This window comes from Spermophilus citellus, assembly GCF_964194105.1.
Source record: "Spermophilus citellus genome assembly, chromosome: 3".
Lineage (NCBI taxonomy): Eukaryota > Metazoa > Chordata > Mammalia > Rodentia > Sciuridae > Spermophilus > Spermophilus citellus.
In genome coordinates, this window is record NC_138184.1 from 180,908,332 (window position 1) to 180,928,567 (window position 20,236).

The following is a 20,236-nucleotide window of genomic DNA, read 5'->3' on the forward strand; positions in this document are numbered from 1 at the left end:
GGGCTCCGCGCCTCCGCCCTTATTCCCTCGCTGCTGCCAGCTTCTAAGAGTGAAAACCACTACAAATGGCTTGAATGAAACGTGTGTGGGTTTAGTGAGTGGTAAACCACCAGGGGATCCGGTCTCCCAACAATGCAGAATCTCTCTAGGAGGAGGAGGGGTAAGGGAGGAGGCATGGGGCAGACCGTTTGTCTCGCCCGCTCGCGCAGTGGCTGAAGCGGCGGGAAGAGGCTGGGCCACCCCCCCCTTCCCGACCACGCACTGCCTTGCCCGCGGCGGTTCCAGGCACCACACTCTCCGCCTGGCCTGCGCCCGCTGTGGCAGTGACAAGCTTCTGCGGTCGACGGTACTGTCCACCCACCAGCAGCGCCCTCTTGTCCCCCTTCCCCCACGATTCCTGTCTCCGCAGGGGTACGCCGCCCAGCAGCCGGCACCGCCTCCTCGTCAACTTTGAGCCGGAGGAGAAGCAACTTTGACAGTGGCCGTAGGTTTCCAGTCGGCTTCTTCTTGGCAACATTAGTCTCGAAAGTCGCTGGGGTTAGGTGGGGCAAGAGTTTCCTGGTGCATCAGCTCTGAGTCTGTTTGCAACCTGTTTCCAACGAGCGGGGAGCGGGGATTGTGACTGTCAGTCATCTGCGGGAGGGGGAGTTGTTTTTCTTTCCCTTTCGAGACCTCGGCTTGCAACTGGATAAAGCAGTAGCGAAAGGATGTAAATAGGCAGAGCAACTGTTACCAAGAAGGCAACCACCTCCCAAAGGCAGGGAGGCGCACAGGGCTTCGTCCGTCCGGGCTTCACCCAGTCGCAACATTAATCAACAATCAGGTGTTGGTTGCAACTTTTCAAGGTCAGCCACCCGGAGCAGCTGTTTCCTCTCGGGAACCTTGGGGGTACACAGAGCTTGGACTGGATTTGGCTGAAATGCACAGGACACCAAACGAGGAAGGATTGTAGGGGGTACCCCAAGACCCATCCCCCACTCTCCCGGTAATCTCCGGTTCCCCGCTGCCCAGGCGGGGGTGAGTATGTGACATGTGGCTAACTCTCCGCAGCAAGTTAGGCAGCAGGTGTTGGTCTTAAGCAAGAGCTGCGGCTGCAAGGTGCGCCCTAGCCAAGCCATGCGGGCCCGGGGCGCGCCACTCGGTCGCACATCGCGGCTGCTGCTTCTGCTACTGCTCAAGATTTCCTCTTTCTCTTCTGCGCTCGGGTTTGTCCCCGCGGCCAGAAAGGAAACTTGTCTCGGGGAGGGCTGCTCACCTACATTGATCCAGCGCCGCAGCAGGGATGTTTGGGGACCAGGAATTTTTGCTAGAGACGTTCTGAGAGCACGCGCACCCAGGGAGGAACCAGAGAAAGGGGCACGAGATGTGCCCTCCGGGGACCTACGGGCTGCCCGGGGCGGTGACCCTGGTGCCGCTAGAGGGGCGGAGACGTCGGCGGTCGGGCCCTCGGGACCTCCACTTGGAGCCTGGAGGTGGAAAGATGCCCACAGTCAGGAGGCACCTGGAAATTTGGGGAGAGGGGACCCAACGGCCCTCCAACTCTTCCTTCAGACCTCAGAGGAGGACGAGAAGAGTGCCGGAAGCTCCGGTATTTCCCGGCGCAGCCAGGAGCAGAGCGTGAGAACAGAACCCGGAGCCAGCGATCTTTTCTATTGGCCAAGAAGAGCAGGGAAACTACAGAGTACCCACCACAAGCCCTCATCCAAAACAATTAATGGACCGGCGGGGCACGAAGGGAGGACAATTGCACCTCCCGGCAGGGCGCTACCCCAGAATGGGTCCTCTGGTGAGGGAGTTCATGATCACTGGGGTCCCCGTCGGGGGAACAGCACCAGCCGGCGGGTGAGATTGAAGAACCCCTTCTACCCGCTGACCCAGGAGTCATATGGAGCCTACGCAGTCATGTGTTTATCAGTGGTGATCTTTGGAACCGGCATCATTGGCAATCTGGCAGTGATGTGCATTGTGTGTCACAACTACTACATGCGGAGCATCTCCAACTCCCTCTTGGCCAACCTGGCCTTCTGGGACTTTCTCATCATCTTCTTCTGCCTTCCACTCGTCATTTTCCACGAGCTGACCAAGAAGTGGCTGTTGGAGGACTTCTCCTGCAAGATTGTGCCCTATATCGAGGTAATGCCTTCTAGGGGTTCTCAAGCTACTGGCTTTATCCATTTCCGGGAGTATAGCATCAAAGAACTGCTGCTGGACGCACCTACCTGGCTGAACCTCTTCGCTTTTTCTTTGGGTCCCTCCATCTATCTTTCCAATCATTTAAGTATATATGTGTATATGTAAAAAAAGAGGCAGCTTCTCTAGATCACCTTCAAATTCAGCTGTTTCTGGGCTGTAGAAAAAAAAATGATGGTCTCAGAATGCATAGAATTGTTTGGATTATAAATCTCTCTCTTTGAATATGATACTATGTAGATTTCTCATTTGGCACCCATCGTCGATTTCAGAGTTAAAATAATGGCCAGTCTATGGTTGTCCTTATCAGAGCATAGCAAGAAACAGGAAAATAGAGAAGAAGAGGGAGGAAGGGAGAGAGGCATTAACATTTATTTACTAGATTTCTAATGCTTCAATGTAATTTTCTCCTCTAGAAAGATTATTACAGTCTTTCAAGATGCGTAAGTGGAAGCAATGTTTTATTTGAAAAAAAAAAGGAAATTTTTCTTGGTTGATTGGCCTCAGGATACATTAATAACTCCTCAAAATAGTTTACGTGTCTGACTATCTTCCAGAGTATTTCATCTAAAGTCTCAGGTCATTTCTTATATCTCTCTTTTTCCTTCTGAATTTCATAACAATTTTATTATTTTTGTATAATGAACTTAAGTAAAAGACTGGTTATAATGGCACAAAATCTGTTTAATATTCTCCAAGTACGTATTTGATATTCTTTATGGGTGTAAAGGATTGACAATTTTAAGGCATTTACTCTTAGTCTAGAAAATTTTAGGAAGACAGAGGCATATATAGGTCCCAAACTTTGAAAATGATTATCATTTTGAGTAAGATTTTACTGCTTCTCCTACAATAAATGTCCCAAACCAGAATTGTGGTAGTTGGAATTTGCTCTTTAAATGGCCTCTCTTTAAACACCAGCTCTTGGAAGGGGCCCAAGTGTTTTGCTGCCAGTTGTGTTTTTAGCCAGCTGGCCCTTGATTTTCTCCATTCAGACTGTCCATTTCATTTATGGAAGCAGAAGAAGGGAAACTGTAAATATTCCAGAGCCCCTGATCCTGTCTGGCACCAGGACCAGTGACACTATGTTCAACATTGTTCCGGGGCCTAAAGCTAGGGGATAAGTAAACAGAAAACAGCACCTACTTAAAAGGACCAAAGCAAGAGACAGTAAATAAGACCCTCTGTTATCTTGACAGGGATCAGATGCAGAATCATTTCAGGGCTACTAAGTCAGCTGCTGTGACTTTGGTAGGTTCCAGGACTTCGCTGTTGCCAAGTTTGAAGTGTCTCTGAAACAACTACACTTATTTGGGGGAGATTTCATTTTCGAACTGGGGAGGAGGTTGTAGAATTTGTGTTCAAGAATACCTGTCTACTTACTAACTGCCCTTTCAAGGTCAATTTCAGTTTAGAATTTCTCTGCTTATTTGAATTACAGGAAATTAATTTATGCAAGAAAGGAGACAGAAAGTAAAGTATAAAGGGAACAGGAGAGGTACCTACCCTAATAAGAGAGAAGGGTATTGACTTGTCTCACTGGAAATGTTCTGAACATAGAGAAATCTTTGTACTGGAAAACAACACAACCGAAAGAAGAAACTAGAGAAAGAAAATTACCAAAGTTCTTGAAGGGAAACTTGAAATGAAAAGAAGTTTCTCAAATTCAGGAAAGTATATAAAAACTTAGTTTAGCCAGACCAAACAGTTTTGAACAATGGTATTTATTATGCATTTGTTTTAAATTTTTTTCTCCCTAATTCTGTTTTCTAAATATATTGATATTGTCTTCCATTTTTATTTCACTGTCCAATTTAATTTTCTCCTTAAAAATATTTTGGTTTTTTAAATCATTTTTCTTCTGGTCAGTAAAAATCTGTCTTTTGCTTAGTTTTCCCCCATCTTTATGATCTTATCTATTTTTTAGTTATTGAGACTAGGCTTTATTCTTCCTAGAGAAGAAAGACTTGAAAAATATTCCCTTATTTTTTCTTGAAAATTTACATTTTACATTTAAATATTTGCATAATATTTATATCATACATTTAAACATAAATATTTAACATAAACATTCTATATATATATTTACTGGTAGAATAGTGAGTCACAATCTTAGTATGTAGTATTTCTATATTCCTACTTCTCCCATTCTATTCCAGGGTTTTGTAATCTTTGTGGCTTTGTGATAAATCTTAGAATGATCATGGGCAAATAGAATGGAAGGAAAAGCAGGATAGGAGAGAAGAGAATCTGAAATTATTTTGAAATGTTTTAGCATGTTTTATAAAAATAATTATCAGACCATAGTAGTAGCTTCATAATTCCTAATTACTGAGAACATGAAGTTCAAATGTCAAAATAAAGCATTTCTGCCTCCAGGAGGCACTGCTGTTTTCACAGAAGTAAAAGAGATTTAGTGCCTGTCCTATGTTGGGATCATACCCTGAGATGGAGATTTATTGGGGCATGAAGTTTACTAAAGCATGCTTTTGGGTTCAGTACCTATTAGGGGATGAAGGAAGCAGGACTTGGTAAAAGGAGAAGTTTCACTATGATACAATTGCCTTAAAGTCTTCAGCCCTCAATAAGAGGACATCTAGTGCTGAGAGGGATGGGTGGAAGCATGTAGAGAAATCCTGAATTGAGGCCAGAGCGCCCAGTCTTATCTTTCTAACGGAACCCATCATTGGATACAAGTTGCTCCCAGAAGTGGAGCATAACCTTGAGTTTGATCTATCTCTTTAGTAAAGGGCAGTTCCTAGAGAGACAAATGTAACCAAGAGCTATCACCCAATAGTCAAGGGAAGCAATGTTTCATTTCTGAAGGATGTTGGGAGGGACCAGTGTGGGTGGAGAACCACAGTATCCACAACACTGACTTTAGAATTAGCATGTTAAATTAGAAAGAGCATATTCTCAACCAAACCTTGCATTTTAGTGATGAAACACAGGACTCAGAAGAAATATCAGCATTCCAAGCAAATACCTAGTATGTGGCAACAAGACTTTTGGTCTCTGTACTTCTCCACCATGTTGCTAATTAGACAAATATCTATAAGGCAAAAGACAAATCCAGGGACATCGCTTCTTTCTTTTCTTTTTTTTTTTTAATTGATACTCCTTAGCATCTTTTAAACATTTCTGTATTTACTAGACAGGGAAAACAATATGCCCAGTTAGTGTCTTTGTTATATGATGATATTTATATGTTTTTTTACATTCATAAGTTTCATCTTGTTTCTCATAAACTAGCAATTGGTAACTGATTAAAGTTTTAAAATTTTCATGACTTAAGATAAGTATACTTGGGGCTGGGGATGTGGCTCAAGCGGTAGCGCGCTCGCCTGGCATGCGTGCGGCCCGGGTTCGATCCTCAGCACCACATACCAACAAAGATGTTGTGTCCGCCGAGAACTAAGAAATAAATATTAAAAAATTCTCTCTCTCTCTCTCTCTCTCTCTCCCCTCTCTCACTCTCTCTTTAAAAAAAAAAAAAAAAAAAGATAAGTATACTTTTATTCTGCCAAACATTTTGATGATAAGATTCTATAGGTTATATTTCATGTTCTTAAAAATCACAAAGTAGATTGGTAAGACATTATGAATATTTTACGCTTTTTCGAACTTCCTCCTGATATTTTTCCTCTTGACCTTGATACATCTAAAGACTATTTGACCTTTGTCTTCTTTCATATTTCTATATTTTGCCTTTCCATCACTTTTTACTTGTGTTTACTTTCTTGATAGTTCCCTTCCTAAAACCATATATACTCTTATTGATTGATAATGTAGGATCTATCATTTTTCCAGTAATGTGATCAGCCTCTTCCAGTGATTTTTATCTTTTAAACTTTTCTTTATTTTAAATTTTATCCACATGGATTATTATCAACTCTTTTGATTTTCTCTCCAATCTTCTTTTTTCTTTCATTTGATGATTTTTTTTCTTTTGTCAGACTGGATGTTAGTATTATCTGATGTGGAAGGGAATTTTGGGAAGAATTAGGCTTAGTAGAAAAATAAGAATGTTTTTGAGCAGATGCTGCAGAGTCTTTGCAATTGGCATTCCACTCTTCTATTTATTTCAATTTGTTGACCCAAAATGTAAGGATAGCTTCTACTTTCCAGGGTAAGTTGAAAGAAAGGGGATTTTATGTTGTAAATATGGCATGTTCATTTAGCTGTGAGTAGAAATGTTTTGGGAACTGTTGTAGTTGATAAACTTTTCCCTTTCTATTCCAGGGATAAGATATCTTTGTGGCCTCGTGATACATCTCATAAAGACCAAATACAAATGAAATAGTAGGAAAAGCGGGTAGGAGAGTCGAGCATTTGAATGAATGGGGGACATCATCATAGATACAGCACCATCAAATTGTCACCAGTAAAAAACTATAATCAAAGCAACAGTCGTATGTGGGAAGTGGGGGGATCATGTGTGTGATTAGAGATGGAGGTCCGGGTGTATATTAAAAAGGAGAGTGGCAGAGGAGTCCCCACCATACCACTTACTTCAGAATTTAACAAACGTTTAAAGCCAAATCATTCAGGATTTGAGCATGGCAACCTAAGCAGCTCTTTGTTCATTACTTGATGGATTGAAGCCAGTCAGAGTAAGTGTATCATATGATCTAGATCAATCACCAAATATTTACTTCTGTTTGGATGTTAATTGGGGGTTTTGAATGATCAAGGTTCCTCTTTAAAGAATTGATAAACTTCATGATGTGTGGTAGGGCAAAAGTCTTCAAGAAGGTGTAAGATAATCTCAGATGTAACAATATTTTTATTTTACTAGAATACAATATTCCTGTGTGGGAGTAAAAAGTAAATAAAAGGAACACATCTTACCAGGCCTCTGGTCAAGGGATAATATATAACAAATCTAAAATGTTCTCTGAAGAGCCAGCCTCTGCAATAGCTTTAGAAATACTGGTTTAAAGTGAGTGAAACTAATGCTCTTTCTTGCCTTCAATTGTAGTTAGAACTGACAAGAAAAGAAGGGTATTGAGGCTAAAGGTGGCATGGCCACACTAGTTTGCAAAGTTACACCAATTTCTCTGAATACCCACATTCAAATTGTAGCACATTAAGCATGGCAGATGCTAAATTTGCTTGAGTTGTATATTAGTCATTTGGTATTCTGATGGACTTTTAAGTGGAAACATGCAGTTTTATTAGCAATTTGGAAATTGCTAATAATATTCTCAGGGAAAATGGACTCAGTGTGTAGGAATGGTGCTTAACAAATATTTTATGATTTCCCATTAATCCCTTTGTAATCATTTTCTACACTTCCGTGCAAGTGAAAAATTTTAGTGGATGACACCAGCAGGAAAGAAAACCAGTTTGTAAGAGTGTGCTTTTATTTATAATTTCATTCCTGAATGGTACATGGTGAATTTATCTAATTTGAATCTTAACATAAGAAATAAAAGTTCTGATATTCAAATTCAAACTTCAAATAGTTAACCATTGATTGGAAAGAGAATGTGCCATTTTCTAAAGTTTGCCACGAAAATGTAAACAGAAGCATGCATTTTACTTTACTTCCCTTCCAGATTTATTATCTGGTATTTAGCTTTTTTTTTTTAAGATAGAGTGAGAGAGGAGAGAGAGAGAGAGAGAATTTTTTAATATTTATTTTTTAGTTATCGGCGGACACACAACATTTTTGTTTGTATGTGGTGCTGAGGATCGAACCCGGGCCGCACACATGCCAGGCGAGCGCGCTACCGCTTGAGCCACATCCCCAGCCCCTGGTATTTAGCTTTTAAGGATTACGAAACACCCAATAACTGACTAAGGAACAGTATGAATAATTCACTATTTACTCTAATCTTTTTCCAAATGTGTTATTGTGTATTCTTTGAGTCACCATCCATCCATTCATTACTCATTTATTGGTCTTTTCTTCAATGAGAGACACTATGTTAGGAGTGGGCAGGAGGAGATGGGAGAAGAAGGGCAATTTTTTCAAAGGCAAATATCATAGTTACGCTACTATTATTAAAGCTATAGAAAAGTAGAATGATGTTCTACAACGTAACAAGTACTATAGTAGAGGTTTTAACAAAGCATTATGGAATGGACCTGGTTGTGACAAAGATGGAGCAAAAACTGTTTTCTCCATCATTCTTTTCAATCATATTCTTATCACTCATCTTTATAGATGCCTATACATCTGAGATCCATGGTGAAAAGTTACAACTATGAAAATTTTTAATCTTGGTTTCCTATTTTCTAAAGCTTTCTTAGACAGGAAGCCCATAATAATTGGCAAGATAATTCAGCAGATAGGAAAGTCCTGGAAAGTTCTTTTAAAATATGGAATTTAAAAAATATGGAACCCCATCTCTGCTTTGCATTTATGAGTTCTTATCAGTGATGAGGATATTAAATAAATCAGATTTAAAATTTTTGACTTAGTTTATTTATCAGTGTAATTATAGTACATTAGATCGAGTTTACTTTTTTTTTTTTTTTCTAAACCTGAAAATCTCAAGAATATATGTAGTATTCAGTTTAACTGTAGAGAGTCTAGGAGGCTGGCCAGGGAGCTACTTTGGATGCTACTGTAGAATGGGGGAGTGGGAAGCATAACAAATGGACTTTCCCAAGAACTGGTTAACATGTCAAGGGTACACTCAGAGTGAGGATTTGCCCTGAGATGCTGAGGGCTCCCAAAGTATATGGTTATGTCAGTAAAGCATCTTTTAGCAGAGAATAGGAAGTATCTTTGTCTGCAAAAGCTAGAGAGGTCTGAACTTATGCGTCTATCTGAGGTAGTGAGAGTGAGGGTAAGTGAGGTGAGGGTCTATCTTCTTAACTGTCCTTCTAATGCTTTGTGGACCTTGATGGAATTCTTCCGTGTTTAATGACATTTTTATGTGTCACAACTAGATTTAACAGTGTCCCACAGGAAACACATGGATCTGTGTCTGAGATGTAGACTGTGGGAGAAGAAGGATGAACAGACTGTTGGTCATGGAGGTTTGTGTCTGGCACTGCACTCTGCTCCCATTCTTCAGGGGTGCTCCAGATGTCCCACCTCTCCCAAAATTGACCTGCCAAGGTCCCATAATTAGTCAACCTTGTTGGTAAGACTAATTCTTAAATCTCCTAATTAGAACAGTATTCTTTGTGCTAGAAGAAATGATCCAAACTAAAATTTCAGGGTTGAGTGGACAATAAGATTATTGTAACCCTTAATATGAAGTCTGTATATTTGCAAGGTAGGTACAGGTAGTTTCTACAAAGCTTCCATAAAACATGGGATATAATCTCAGTTCTGAAATCATTCTAGAGACAGAATATTTTAGTTTGTGAATTTATGATGGTTTTCAATGTTATCTATCTGCACACTTGAATGGTTCATAGCCTTAATGAACCAAGGTCATTGATTTGATTCCTATGTGGAGTAAGTCATTCTTACTGATTCAATTCAAGGTTAACTCAAGGTTGCCATTTTTTCCCCAAAACAGTCCCTTTTCCATACTCCTCACCTTCAGGTTCTTTCCTCCTAAATTTACTGTCTTCTTGATTCAAATCCCTCATATAGGAAAAGTAACTGATACAATAATTCACACTAAGATGTGAGATTTAGAAACATTGGCTTTTTATAGAGGATTGAATGAAGAAAGAATACTTATTTCACAGAATATCAATGGTAGAATTCTTGTTAAAAGCTTAGAAATTTTATCTTAGAATGTGTTTTTTCAGTATCACTCAAATCATAATGATCCAGTTACAAATAATTTAATTTTTAATTTGGGAGCACCAGCATGCAAATGATTGTCATTAGTCACAAAGGGAAATAGGTAAAATTTGTTCCTGTTCTTTGGATACTCATCAGGACCCACAGGTGCACAAACCAAAATTAATTTAATAATTAATAAATTAAGTCCACTTAATTTTTATTAGGAATCTTATAATAATACCAAGGATTGAAAACTAGAATGTGATCTTGGGGGAAATTACACTTTTGAAATGAATTCATAATTACTGAGAATAAGCATGGAAAATAAAAATTTTTAATGTTGATTCCAATATTCAGCTTTTATCTTAGGACAAATGATGCTAATTTTGCTTAATTTGCATTACTATATTAATGAACACAAAAATTTATAGTTAAATAATAACATAGGACAAACTGTTGTTAAATGGATTTTTAAAACTATACAAGGAATGCATTGTGCTACAAAAGTAATACTTGAAAGAAAATCTTAATTTAAGCTAGGAGTATAAAGGAAAAGAAGAGATGTATGGAATCAAGAGATGTTTTAGGCTGATATGTCAGTTTTAAATAGCCTTAATTGTTTTTTAAATAAGTGTGAGCATGTTATTAAGCTTAAGCAAGAGAAAAGAAAGTGTAAATGAGGTCATTAATGACAGTTGATAGTTGCTGCCTTCAAAATATTTTTTAGGCCATGACTTCAGGAATCACATACATGAGCAGTCAAGATGAATATTTATTCTGTGTGGGTGAGTTAGATCAAATATCAGTGATGGGGCTGGGGATAAGCTCAGTTGGTAGAGTGCTTGCCTCGCATGCACAAAGCCATGGGTTCAATCCCCAGCACACACACACACACACACACACCAAAATCAGTAATGTAGATAAGAATAAGATGCCTTCTCTTTGCCAAAGCTTGGTGGTGAAAGCTCTATTTCATTCTAGAGATGTGTGTGTACTTGGGAAGGGTGAGGCAAATCTCCTTGCTGCTTTTGGTCTGAAAACTCAGTAACTGACATGTGCTACTGCCATAGTGTGCTTTGTAATGAAGAACTTTTAAAAAAGGTCATCAATAAACATGCTGTCCCTGTTGGTGCTCAAAGCAGTACTCTTTTCATGGGGAAGTTGCCCTGAAGTGCTGCAAGGAGGAAGGTTATGGAAAATGCTGGAAGCCACAGGCACAAGCCCAGGCCATTTAGGGTTTCAGAGGAAACTCTATCCTGTGCTCATCCTGCTTTTCTCCTGACTGTTGTTAGTGCCACAACCACTGAGTTATAATAGGTTATCATTCATGGCCCAAATGAATGGGTTTTCTTAACAATAAAGTCCTTGTTTCTGAGGGTCACTTGTAAACAAAGGACAACTCATAAATAGATGTATTAAACATTTTTTATATGAAATAGAAGTTAGATTAGAATGCCTGTTATCATAACCTTCCTTAGAAGTCACCCTATTTTATAAAAATTAGTGTATTCCAGTCATTTCACTGTACTTAAATATGTAGAGTTAATTTCACATAAAGGGCATTTTACTTAGAAGTTCTTTTTTGTTTGTTTGTTTGCTTAGAAGGTCTTTGATCATTCCCCCCACCCCAATCAGTGGTAATCTTAATGGGTAGTACTAAAAGTTTAGCAAAAGGTAGTATTTATTTTAAGAGTTGTACTGAAAAAAGAGAAGTGCTCTCTGATGTCTGTTTCACAGGTTACTCTTATTCTTCATAGTTGCTTCATTCCTTTAGTTGGTAGTAAGCTTCTGAGAAATGGAGTAATAGAAAAAGACAGACTCCCCATAGATTACTGTTTTCATAGAGCATCTGTGCACTCCTTCATAGTATTTTGAATGAACATGGACTTAATGTAGTACAAAGTGGATATGTTAATCCAGGTGTCCTCAGGGCCTGATATTTGCATTGAATTAGAAAGTTGAGCAGGAGAGACAATGAAATCCAATAATGTCATGATCTGTAAATTAAGCTTTCTACCTCAATTACTAACTGTTTTTCCTTATAGGTTTCTTTTCACTTGTTTTATTTTTAACAGAACCTAGGCAACCATTAATCTTCAAATTAACTCATGATGGACAGAGCAGTGCATTTTTTTTCCTTACTATGGAAGAAGACAGTTTTACTCTAAATCTTTCCCTGAAGTCACTGTTGCCACATATCTTGTAGGATAGATTAATTTCTTGCCATTAATTTCTCACTGATATAAAATGGCTATCTTAAATTGGTTAACACAATAGCTAAACTGAAATTTGGAATTCATGATTTCAAAAACACAAGTTTAAGAGAGGGAAGAAACATTTGAAGGGTGAGCATACCTATGATTCACATAAGTACTGGGTGGAGTTTCTCTAAATCCAGTCTTGCCAATGTTGATAAAGGAATAGCTGAAGAGATATACCATTTCCATGCAGGTGACCACATTTGTGCTCTTCATTATCCTGATTGGACCACCTACTTTATGTTAGTTTGTTTCTGTAACAAAACTTAAAAGGTAACTCTAGAAGCCATTCTTAAAAATTTCCATTATATTTTAAAAATCCTCTATATTATATAGATTTATTTTTTCTCACTCCAGTGGTTTATTTTCTTTTCAGTATCCATAATAATGGGAAGAATATCTATTTCCTTTTCCCTTTATTAAAGAAACTGAGGCAAGGGAAAGATGAGAAGTTATCTGTCATGGTACTGAATTTCCTCTGGAATGTCTAGGCCATTAGCTAGAATCATTTGCACATTGACTGTAATTAGAAATAAACCTTTTAAAATGATTTCAAAATGGAGTCCAGTTAAGGTTAGTAAAACACTTAAAAGTTTTGAATGCAATGAAACTATTATATAATATGAATAATTCAAGCCTGTAGTATTCATTACGAAGTACTTTATAAATCTCAAATTAACAAATATTTCAAAAGCACAACTTTGATTCCTAAAATGTATTAGTGTGTAAAAGAAACACATTTAAACCTCAAAAGATCCTATGTATTATGAAAATAACATATAAAGCCAATGGCGTTCTTTCCTGTTCCTTTTTTAGTTTTCCTACCCAGGAGCAAAACTTTAACAACTTTATGAGGGTTACTGTGAATGTCAAAAACAACAAAGAACACATTGAGATCTCAATTCTGGGTGGTTTTCAGCATTATCTTGCCTTTGTGTGCATGTGTTATCTTCGAATTTCACAGATCTATTTATTTATTTATTTATTTGTTTGTTTGTTTGTTTATTTATTTATTTATTTTTTACTTCTGGGCCCACAGATTTAAATGCATGCTTTAAAGTACTGGCACGCATTTAAATGCAACTGGCATACTACTGTCCTAGGTTTTTATGGGTGTTAAAAAGCCATATGTCAAATGACCAAAATCCCAAGGTTATCTTCATCTCATAGGCTAACTAAGACAGTGATAATATTTACAAGGAATTAGATCATATCCCCTGAAATGAAAATGTTTATAAGGGAGATTTTATTATTTGGTCAGCATGGGGAAACTAGTTAGGCATCTGTAGCAATTTCCAAATATTTTGGAATTATATTTGTCTACAATTTTTATCTTAAGCCAGTGATTCTCAAGTACAGTTTCCAAGCATACGTGGATGTGTTCCGAGCAAGGGAAGTCACTGCAAACATGTCAGGAATTGTGCATAGTCAAGTCAATCCCTCTAATAGACTGTAACGAGTCATTCTGGGTATAAAATAATTTGTTGAATGTGTAGCAGCAGGTGTGGGATAGTCAAAAAATTCCTCTTTGGATTCCAACTCTCTTAAGGACAGATTCATCATCGTTCCTAGCAGCAAGCACAGTGTACTACATATCTGGTAGTTTCTCTGTCTCTCTCAAAAAATGAATATATATTTATACACATGCACCCACACACATAGCATTAATGTAGTGGCTCTCCTTGCCACTAAAAACGGAGTTCAATAAAGCCACAATAACACTGAAATGGGAACAGTACATCATAGGGGTGATCAAGAAGAGTGGCCCTTAACCCCCTGCTTTAGCACTGGGGCTGCCACTTCCATGTGTAAATTCTCAGGCCTCAGCTTCTGCTGAGTCTCTCCTGTGCCTTGTAGCAAAGCCATAGGTGGCCACAACTGCTCAGAGCCCAACTGCTCTGGATGTTGACAGGGCTGGAGCTGAAGGAGCTTTATTGTTGTCATGCTGGGCTACAAAGAACAGCAGAACATTGTTGTTTGAAAAAGAAAAAGATCTCAGAGTTGTTTGTTTTGATTCCCTTGCCATTTCTGAATTTTGATGCCAATTCCCTCGCAAAACTCAATATCTTAGTTCCCCCAATAGTGAAAATTTTGTGTTTCCAGCTTTCCTCTGATCTTGAAATTCTAAAAATTAATAGTATTTTCTATTAAAAATGTTTACAGTTCTGCTTTTGTTGCTGTTAATTATTCCTCCTATTGCAATTTAATCATAAGAGATTTCATCTCATTCCATCTCAGGATGCTGCTTCAAAGTACTACCCTTCTAAGCCAACGCTTAACAGCTTTCCTCCCAGGAGCATATTTCATAGTGATATTGAATTTTAGCAATCAGATATGGTCATTAAATGTAGAAGATCCAGCATTCATGATACAGTTTTATAATTGCATATAATTGCACTATTCATCTTGGCAGAATCTTTAATAAGCTGTACATAAACAAGTACATTTAAAATTGTGATGGAAATCTTTTCATGTTATCACAACGTTTAGGAATTTTAATTACATGGGTAAATTTCATATATGCGTTAAGTAGAAATTAGGCCAACACCACTTATTCAGATGATTTTTATCAATCCATTCAGAGGTGTGCAATTAATTCTTTACATATGTAACTGCCTTCTATAATAATGATTTGGAGGAGTACTGAGCAGGACCTTCCCACATTTTTGCTTTTTCACATCACAAAATGTGGTGCATAAATATCTGAAAATATCTGAAGTCCCACTGCAGGCAGTGGCAGCAGGAGAGCAAGGATGTCTAGGAGTGGCATTTGGGCTGCGGTTGCTGCTGGCAACTACGCTGAAAGTACTGTCTGCACCTGGGGCAACTCTGCTTTCCTCATTGGCTCCTTCAGCAACTCTGTTACTCCTGTGACTTTTCTGGATTGCTCAGCCTGTTTCAGCTGGATCCTAACCACAGAGGATGTTATCAGTGAGAAGTACAGTTGGAAAATGGGAAGCTGTATACAGGAGATTTTTGAGTTTAGTGTATGAATACTGGAAAGGATCCCTCCATCCGTGATTTGTCAAGAAGACTACAGATCAAATATGTTTGAGATTCTAATTGGTGCTAAAGCTTTTGGGAATCATGTCTGAAGAAATGAGCATCTGTAAGTAAAATGCACTGCAAAATAATTCTTGAGCAAAACGTTGGAGCATCTATAAGTGACACACCCCGGCTTTCATTGTCTTGTGAGATGGAATATATGGAACTTAGAAAATGTTCTCTTGCTTTTTGGAAAATTCTTTTAATTAAGAGTGAATGTGCCACACAGCTTCTGATAACTAGAGTTGGCAATCTAACACACCCATCCTAATCCACATCCACCCACATGCATGCGTTTGCTGTTACCTCTCATGAACTCCTCTGAAACCAAGTTGGAGGTAGAGATGCAAATGCTAGCAGTTCTGATAATTGGTTCAGATTTTTGAAAATCTCTACACTGGTAATTAGAGAGATTAGTAGAGGAGAAGATGCTATCCTTTGTGTGTTGTTTGGTTTTTGAAAGTAATGATATGCTGAGCTTCTAACACACTGCCTCTTCTCAGAGACTCTAGTATTTTTATAATACGGAGCTTTCCTTTTATTAGAAATGTTATTCATAATTTAAAAAGAATGCAAAGCATACAGCCTTAACTTCATATTTGTGGACTGATTCAGGATATATAGTGACAGAGAACCAAGCACAAAGATTTGCCTTACTGAAAACTACACAGAGAGGCTTGCTGAGTATTTGCATATATCTGACAACTTGAAATTTTGTTTTATATTGTTAAGAGAAATGAATCAAAGCATTTGAAAACCTTAAATCCAAAGTGTAGAAAATCTATAAAGTAAAGTAGAACAATATTGTTTGATGTAGACCTTTAGATAATGGCAGGCCATCCTCAGATTTCCTCAAGTGTGGCAATTACTGATATTAAAAAAAAAGCATAATCAGAAGATAATCACACAATGTTGAAGTCAGTGTTAGAATTATTTTTGGTCTCCAGTATAGATTAAAAACAAATTTCCATCAGGGTTAATAACTCATTAGTTTCAAAGTTAATTTTTACAAGGTAAATATAGAATGGCTTTTATTTTTTCCCAGTCATATTAGACTGATGTTTCTTATACTAGTCTTTAGGGGGATTTCTGAAACAATCAACTCTTGGAGAACAAGAGTTGTTATAATGAGCTCTTTATCTGTACTGATTTAGAGCTCGGTTAATCATATTTTTCCTTATTTTTGATTTTTCATGTAATTAAAAACCTGTTATAACTCATTTTTGGCATGTTTCCCTTAATAAGCATGAGACTCATCATGGCATGGAGTAATGTTGGTATTTTCTATATTCTAACTAGAAGACACTGTGCAGTGTGTGACAAGAGGAGAGATTATTTGACATTGAACTCTCAGAATTCACAAGGCAAGTTGCCATAGCTCTGGGGACAGTGACAGCTTGAATGCAGTAGATAAACAACAAATGTTTCAAGTACTAAAATTGTATGGCAAATGGTTTTTCTTTTGTCAACATGATCACATTGACTTTAAAATATCAGATATTAACATTATACATACTTTTTTTTTTACCCATTGACCAAGTCATGACCCATGACTATGTTTCTTAAACATTCCCACCAGACCACAGAGGAGACTGAATGCATATACTGAGGTTTCTGGGGTATAGTTTAAAGCATTCCATCCACTTAGGACTTTTCTTTTAGTATCCTGTTTTATCTGAAGCCTCACTAGCATTTTACCTTCCATTCATATCAATAATGGCTACATTAATAAGCACTAAACTATATAATTTACTCCAAAAACATTTGAGTAAATTTGATGCTCCCAGGCAAGTGCTATGTTTATTTTGTGACTTTGAAAACCATCCTCTCCCTCTTGGGAGAAAAGGACTCTTTCTTATGTCTTTTACCGCTAATATTAAACTTGGCATAGAGCTGATATCAATAAATATGTGTTTGTGTTGGGTATGTGTGTATCTGTGTGCCGATTAAAGTATGTGTAATACTTAATATAGGCAAATGAATTCTGTTTATATTAGGAATATATTTTATATTCTTGGAAAAACCTTTGTGTGAAAACATAGGAGCATATTGTTGGTTCTTAACTTTTGTTATTCATTTAGATTTAGACTTTGATTTTGTAAATTCATGTTCCCTTGAATTTTATCTATAAGATTTGTCTGAGGCCTGGTTATAAGGTGCACTCTTCCAGAGAGGATTTGTGTTTGCCTATACCAAGCACCTGGGTGATTGTAAATACATTTTTGATCCTTTTGACAACCAGAAATAGATAATGTGAATTCTGGCCCTAATGCCATGTAAGTGCAGGTTCTCAGTCAGAATGTGTCAGGATTTATTTTCCTTACCCACATCCCAACCCCAATTCACTTCCAACTCAGGTTATGCAGGCTAGTTCCACCCCCCCCCCCCGTACACTCCTAAAGATGTCAGTATTTAGGAAATTTTGAATTAAAAAGGGGTCTTTGCCATAATCCTTACCCATATCAGTCCAGCTTTGTGTCCCACCTCTGCATACCTGGGCACCTGGCTTCATCTGTCCAGCTAAAACTAACCTGAAACCCTCATCGGGACTGGCAGATGCTGCTGTGGAAAACATGCCCTGGGGATGGGGGTAGTGGTGGTGGTGGGGGATCATCTCTGACCTTCTTAGAATTTCTTTTCTCATTGATCTTGGCCTCTGAAGAATTCCTCTTTCCTTTTTTTCCATAAATGTTTGCCTTTGAAAATAATACTAAAATGCTTTATTTAGAAATTGGGGGAGACTTTTCATTATCTAGCTTTCTGGAAACAGTGTTCTTGATTGCTTGCTGTGTGTGAGGCACACTATTGACCCCCATGCTGGAAAACGTGACCTGTCTTTTCAGTAATGAAAGTGGGGCATATCCCTTATCTTTACTCCTTATCTGGATCTCTAGGTGGCAGGCATTTTCAGGTTATTGAAATTCTTAGAGTCTCTGAGTTCTTATCTATAAGAAAATGGTATTGGAATAACTAACCTTTATAGATGTTTCCAGTTCTAAATTTTTTTCTTTTACTACATCACTGCATCACTGTATAGCCATTAAAATATTTTTCTATTTTTATTCTTACAGTGATTCAGCTGCAGTCACCACTCCAGTTACCCATGTCTCCTTCTGCAAACGGTTCTCTCTCACCAATCTGCATTTATTTCTTAGTGCATTGATCTTTTCAGAGAGCGCCCCAAATAAATGTTTTTTGGTTCTCCCCATCCCGCAGGTTGCTTCTCTAGGAGTTACTACCTTCACCTTGTGTGCGCTGTGTATAGACCGCTTCCGTGCTGCCACCAATGTACAAATGTACTATGAGATGATCGAAAACTGTTCTTCAACGTCGGCCAAACTAGCTGTGATTTGGGTTGGCGCTCTGCTGCTGGCACTTCCAGAGGTCGTTCTCCGCCAGCTGAGCAAGGAGGATCTGGGGTTCAGTGGCCGGGCTCCTGCAGAACGATGTGTCATAAAGATCTCTCCCGATTTACCGGACACCATCTACGTTTTAGCCCTCACCTATGACAGCGCGAGGCTCTGGTGGTATTTTGGCTGTTACTTTTGTCTACCCACACTTTTCACCATCACCTGCTCTTTAGTGACTGCAAGGAAAATCCGCAAAGCAGAGAAAGCCTCTACCCGAGGGAATAAGCGGCAGATCCAACTAGAAAGCCAGATGAACTGTACAGTAGTGGCGTTGACCATTTTGTATGGGTTTTGCATTATTCCTGAAAATATCTGCAATATCGTCACTGCCTACATGGCTACCGGAGTTTCACAACAGACAATGGACCTACTTAATATCATCAGTCAGTTTCTTTTATTCTTTAAGTCCTGCGTTACCCCCGTCCTCCTCTTCTGTCTCTGCAAACCCTTCAGTCGTGCGTTCATGGAGTGCTGCTGCTGTTGCTGCGAAGAATGCATCCAGAAGGCTTCAACAGTGACCAGTGATGACAATGACAACGAGTACACCACAGAGCTCGAACTGTCTCCTTTCAGTACCATACGCCGGGAAATGTCCACTTTTGCTTCCGTTGGAACTCATTGCTGAAGGACAGTACTTGGTTTGGTCAGATTTGCTTATTTGTTTGGTTTTCATATCCTGTGAATGTTTCTACTTCATATTTTTCTTTAGGGGAAAACATGCAAAAAGAGGGAAAAAAAAGAAAAAAAAAAGCAAATAAATACATATTAACTACCATAGAACTGATTTTGCAAAATAATATTTGTGCTCTGAAAAAAAATGTTTATATTTGGTTATTTAAGAAGAATGAGAAGGCCAATAGTTTAGATTATTTTATCTGTATGGTGCTAATATTTTATTTGAAAAAGCTACTGCACCTTAATTTAATTAATTGCTAGATTTCTTCCTTTCTTTAAAAAAATTACAATTGTTGTATATTGAGTACAGCCATGTGGTTTTGCAAGTTACCTTATGTTTGAGTTGTAATTGAAAGTATATTGTATATGGTATTGTGAGATGATTTGTATTTAGAGGCATTCATTCACCAAGTAGCACCAAATAAATTACACTTTATTCTTTAATGTCATTGTCAATCTACTTTTAACCAACATTCAATAAATCTTTTAATTGCCTTAATGACACAGTTACTGGTTCTATGCACAACTTAGAATTGGCCTTACTGCTTTATAATTATATGCTCCGTTGGGGCAGGTAATCACTATGTTATAAAGAAGCATTCCTAATAGTACTATTTTATGTGCATGACTCATAAAAGTATATTGTATATTAAAACAAAACTGTATTTTTAATATTCAGATATAGATGTAAAATTACTTCCTAATATTTACAAAATATAAATAAATAGAGTAGGAAGAAATTATCTTTTTTTTTCCCTAATAAATTCACTTCTGAACAAGCATGTAGAGCTACAGATTTTCCCATGAGGATCTGGTTTTCCCTCAATGCTGACCTTTGAAGCTTTGTGCATCCTGCATGAAGCACTCTGAATTCTAATTTTCCTTCTTTTAAAAAATAGACTTGATTAAATCTGTATGAGTTAATTTCTGTAAGTGGAATGAAAGCACAGTTGTAGAAT

The 20,236-nt window shown here is 38.1% G+C and overlaps 1 protein-coding gene across 1 annotated transcript; it reads left to right on the forward strand.

Annotated features, from left to right (window-relative positions):
* The first annotated feature begins 204 nt into the window (after positions 1-204).
* Positions 205-19,691, forward strand: GPR37 (G protein-coupled receptor 37). The gene is made up of 2 exons (XM_081286452.1): positions 205-2,133; positions 18,409-19,691. Exons 1-2 carry the CDS (start codon positions 1,117-1,119, stop codon positions 19,225-19,227), a joined length of 1,836 nt encoding a protein of 611 aa, XP_081142578.1. The 5' UTR covers positions 205-1,116; the 3' UTR covers positions 19,228-19,691.
* Positions 19,692-20,236: the final 545 nt, after the last annotated feature.

Coding starts and splice junctions, on each gene's coding strand:
- GPR37 (XM_081286452.1), top strand. CDS start 1,117: ATGCGGGCCCGGGGCGCGCCACTCGGTCGCACATCGCGGCTGCTGCTT. Junction 2,134..18,408: donor AGATTGTGCCCTATATCGAG/GTAATGCCTTCT, acceptor CCCATCCCGCAG/GTTGCTTCTCTAGGAGTTAC.